Source organism: Helianthus annuus, chromosome 8 (genome assembly GCF_002127325.2).
Source record: "Helianthus annuus cultivar XRQ/B chromosome 8, HanXRQr2.0-SUNRISE, whole genome shotgun sequence".
In the NCBI taxonomy this organism is placed as follows: domain Eukaryota; kingdom Viridiplantae; phylum Streptophyta; class Magnoliopsida; order Asterales; family Asteraceae; genus Helianthus; species Helianthus annuus.
The window spans coordinates 45882241-45886576 of NC_035440.2; the positions used below are offsets into that span (position 1 = coordinate 45882241).

Consider the following 4336-nt stretch of genomic DNA (forward strand, 5'->3'; position numbering starts at 1 on the left):
TATAGACAAAGACAAAACCCCTAAAAATAAGATAACAAATGTTGTGTATAAAGAAGTCTTTACCGACTTGTGAGTTTCTTTGCATTTGTTTTTGTCAATTTATTGTAATTTAATATTTACATAAATAATAAAACATTCGTACATCTCAAAATTTTATTTAAATACTTACAAATAATATAATTGACATTATGTAAGTTGTATAGCATATTTGTACTTAAACTAGTCTTTTAAAAAAATATTTAGATCATTGTCAAGAAAGTTTTAATTTGGACTTTTTTAACTCTAAAAATCAATTTTTATTCTTTTTTTTTTATTTAACACTCAATTTTCAATACTTGCCAAGTTACATCAAAACAGAAGGTAGACGGGCAACAAGCTGCGCCGCCACCCCCTTTCTGAATTGCATTTGTTTTTGTCAAAAAAAAAAAAAAATTGGACTTGGTTTTGGTCAAATTGGGTTTGGTAAGAGATGGATAGGGTTATCTCAGATACGGTCATACTTCCGTTTTGGTGAACGGTTCCTGCACGGACTAAATTTGCTCTTAAACATGGCTTACGTCAAGGGGATCCCATTTCTTCTTTTCTGGATATTTATCAATCGACCTTAGAGAAAAAAAATATTCCATGGTGTGGAATTACCTAAGATGGGGTCCTTGATCTCTCGTATCATGCATGCGGATGATGTTATCTTCTTTGATTAGTGGGTCGAGCAAAGTTTCTGCAACCTATAAAAGACTTCTTAGATGTTTCTACTTAGTGACCGGCCTTAAAATTACTAATCACAAAAGCAAGTTGATAGGTGTGCGGGTCTCGGAATTATGAGGTTGTTGAAGATGCCAATACTATGGGTTGTGCTGCTGATCAACTCTTTTTTATTCACTTGGGATTACCTGTTGGGACGAACATGGGCTTGGCTAAACATTGGGCTCCGATTATTAACGTTTTCCAGGAGAAGGATAACACATGGAAAGTTAAAAATCTTTCTTTTGGTTGGCCGTCTTAGTCTTATCAAATCAGTTATGGGGAGCCTTCCTTTATACTTATGCTCGATGTTCAAAGCTCCTAAAGGGTCATAAACGACCATGAGGCTATAAGGCGGAAGTTTTTGTTGGGTGGTAACGCTCAATGTTAATAAGATCCACCTGGTTGCTTGGGATAAATCTCTAGAATCAAAAAGAATGGCGGGCGCGGTGTTAGCCCCTTGAACATATGTTATGAATCAAGCTCTTTTAGTTAAATGGTAGTGGGAAGCCCTCTCAAACGACAATGACCTATGGGCTAACTCTATTAAGGCTCTCAATGTTAATAGGAAGTCTTGGTCGGGTACCTCATCAAATATAGCATTAATCCCCAACCTTAGTGCCAATGAAAACTCAAAGGACTGTCATATTGGCCATCGAGTCAAGCGGTTGGAAAATAGTTCTGTTAGTTTCTGTCCTTTATGCAGCTTGAAGTTGGAAGAGATAGATCATACGTTCATCTTTTGTCCCGTTGCGAGAGAGGTGTGGGTTGATTTTTGGTTTCTTTATCGGTGTCGTTATGTTGGTTGCTCTTAAAAAAAAAAAAAAAAAAAAAAAAAAACACAACTTTGTTTTGTAAACCAAAGATCTAATTATACGGGAGTAAACACGCAGGATACAGGAAAAGAAACTATTACACAACTAAAAGGAAATAATAAGTCACATAAATAAATGATGATTAAAAGATTTTATGCGTTAATTTTAATATAAAAGTGTTACCCTTGTTCCCCAAGAAACTCAACAAACCCTAAGTCCCTAAGTCATATTAAAATAGTTTCTAATCGTGATTTCATTACGTTAGTTAATCAGAAATGGCTTCCTCCCTGCGCCTCATTACATCCAACTTCGTCACAAGATCTGTTATCCCAACATCTCATCATGTTCTTAGCATCCACCGAACTTATTCTACTATGCCAAAAGATGGTGGTAGTTTTCTTCTTCTTTTAATCAATTTCTTGTTTGTTAAATTTTTTTGATACATTAATTGTTTTGTTTACGGATGTTAAGGCATAACCTTTTGCTTTATAAACATATGGCTAGTATGATTGTATCTAATGAGTTTTATTCGATTTCAGATTTTTATGATCAATCGTCACTAAGTATCAAGTGTCCTAAAATTTCTTCATTGAAACTTCATATGTGGCTTCAACGTAGTTACGGAAAGTTAAGCCTAGAAATACCTAGTGAAGGCAATGGCATGGATGTAAGACTGAAGATTCCCGGACTAAAAATTAAGGACATGATGGCATGTACTGAACACAACACCCTATTCATCCATGGCATCAACTCACCAGAAAACACCAGTAGTGATATCAAGTTAACTCTTCCCGACAAAGATGAGTCCCAGACTAACTTCATCCTTACCAGCATCGCTAACGACATTATCGCTAGTTTCCGTGACATCACCATTAAACGCAGTTGGCTTTACTATGGTAGTTGCTTTAGTTTCATTCTACCTGTTGAAATTAAATGGATGAATATGTATTCTTATTATATATGCTGATGATTTCAGATATGTTCTCTGATCGATCCATTCTAGGCAAGGTATTATGCCCTGTAATAGCAACTTTGCCGTCGATTAATTCATTCTCTATCTATAAGAGAGAGACTGCTGAAGCGATATACATAAAGATGAGTATGACCGGGGATGAGGAGACGAAGTTAACTAGGCAAGGCCTACGCGTGTCGTTAGATATGGATGGACTGGAGAGAGAGGATGTGAAGACATTTTTCGATTATGACACTTTCTTCATTGAAGGAAAAACAAAGAACGATCACTATATTACTGGCGTAAGTTTACCAAAGGGCATCCAGATGAAGCATAATATGATCAAGAGAGAGTTGGATGGGGAGACATTTTATGCATTTCTTCCTTGTAGTGGCAAAAAGGAGGAGTTGCAAGCTCAATTAATCGAAACCTAAGTCGTATATCACAAACTAATTAATGGCTATGTATCACATAGCTTTTGTTTACTGAATGAATGGTCTTAATTTCTGTATTTTTTGTCTTTTTCGTACTAATTAATGACCAGCTTAAAAGAACTTGAGAACTTCTATTGGCCATTAAAATGTTGACAACTGACCAGCTTTAATCTTTAGTCTATGGGGTATGAGGCAGGGGTTTGGGCGTGGGTTGGAGATAAACGCCCAAGTCACCACCCCGGGTGGGCTTGGGTTTAGGCGTGGCCCCTTGGGCGGGAGTTTAAGGCCAGACGTGGGGCATGCTAGGGATCCTATGTGGCCGGCTCTTATTGGCTTGTTGGCTAGGGCAAAGCGGACCATTTTAAATTTAAAAAAAAATGATGTGGCTTGGCCACGCCAGCCCAGCCACGCCCGCCCAGCCACGCCCACCATACCCCTATGAAACTTGGGTTTATGTATTGAGTGCCCCATATCCACGTGTCAACCCATACCCTAAACCCCCGCCCCACCATACCCCACGGTCTTAACCCGAAGGGAAATTTAGTCATTTTGGCTTCATACTCGCACGTTATATAACCCCACCACCCTATCGCGTCTTATGGCGCCGGCAAACACCGGCCCGTGCAACGCCATGCAACGGATTTGTTGAGGCTTCGCGAAAATTATAATAGGAATAAATGTGGAGATTGTGTTGACAGTTGAAAGGTAACTTTTTTTTAACAAAAAAAAGAAAAAAAACATATATATATATACATCCCAATCTCTACACTTTATAAAAACCATACTTTCTATAACCATTCTTTCACTCTATATTTTATAAAAATATCTAGATTTTTATACCACGCACTCTACCAATCCCCACAACCGTGATTTTATTCCTCCCCGTTCTAGCGACAACCCAAACCTACCGAACGCTCGTCTACAAAGAAAGGTGATCATCGAAAAAAATATAATCTTTCAAATTTAGATAGTTTGTTTTTTAATCCTATTGTAATGTTATTATTTTACTATTATAATGGTTTTTAATTTAATAAAATGTTTTTAAATGGTTTTTAATTTAATAAAATGTTTTTAGCTTTAAATTTTATAAATTTAAAGATTAAATGAAAATTAAAAAAAATAATGAAATGTTTTTAGTTTTTAAATTTTATAAATTTAGAGATTAAATTAAAATTAAAAAATAATTAAGTAATGATTGGTATATGGTGTTACCACTACACACTCTACTGATATAACCCTCCATATCCCCTTTGTTGCCTTTTTCGTCATTTGTCACGTAAACCCCATCAAAAGAAAAGTTATGTGATGTTACCACTATATAAATAGTCACCCTTTCTTTCATTTTCAAACCAAAACTTCAATCTTCTCCTTCATCTCTCTCTATAAATGAATAT

General features: G+C 36.2%; 1 protein-coding gene across 2 annotated transcripts; it reads left to right on the forward strand.

The window, feature by feature from the left end:
* The first annotated feature begins 1856 nt into the window (after window positions 1-1856).
* Window positions 1857-3062, forward strand: LOC110871084. Of its 2 annotated transcripts, none has more exons than XM_022120050.2 (3): window positions 1857-1946; window positions 2096-2452; window positions 2533-3062. In XM_022120050.2, the coding sequence occupies exons 1-3, from the start codon at window positions 1931-1933 to the stop codon at window positions 2940-2942; spliced, it is 783 nt and encodes a 260-aa protein (XP_021975742.1). In that variant the 5' UTR covers window positions 1857-1930; the 3' UTR covers window positions 2943-3062. The 2 variants fall into 2 exon arrangements, with proteins under 2 accessions (XP_021975742.1, XP_021975743.1); XM_022120051.2 differs by having other exon boundaries at window positions 1857-1943.
* The last annotated feature ends 1274 nt before the right edge of the window (window positions 3063-4336 follow it).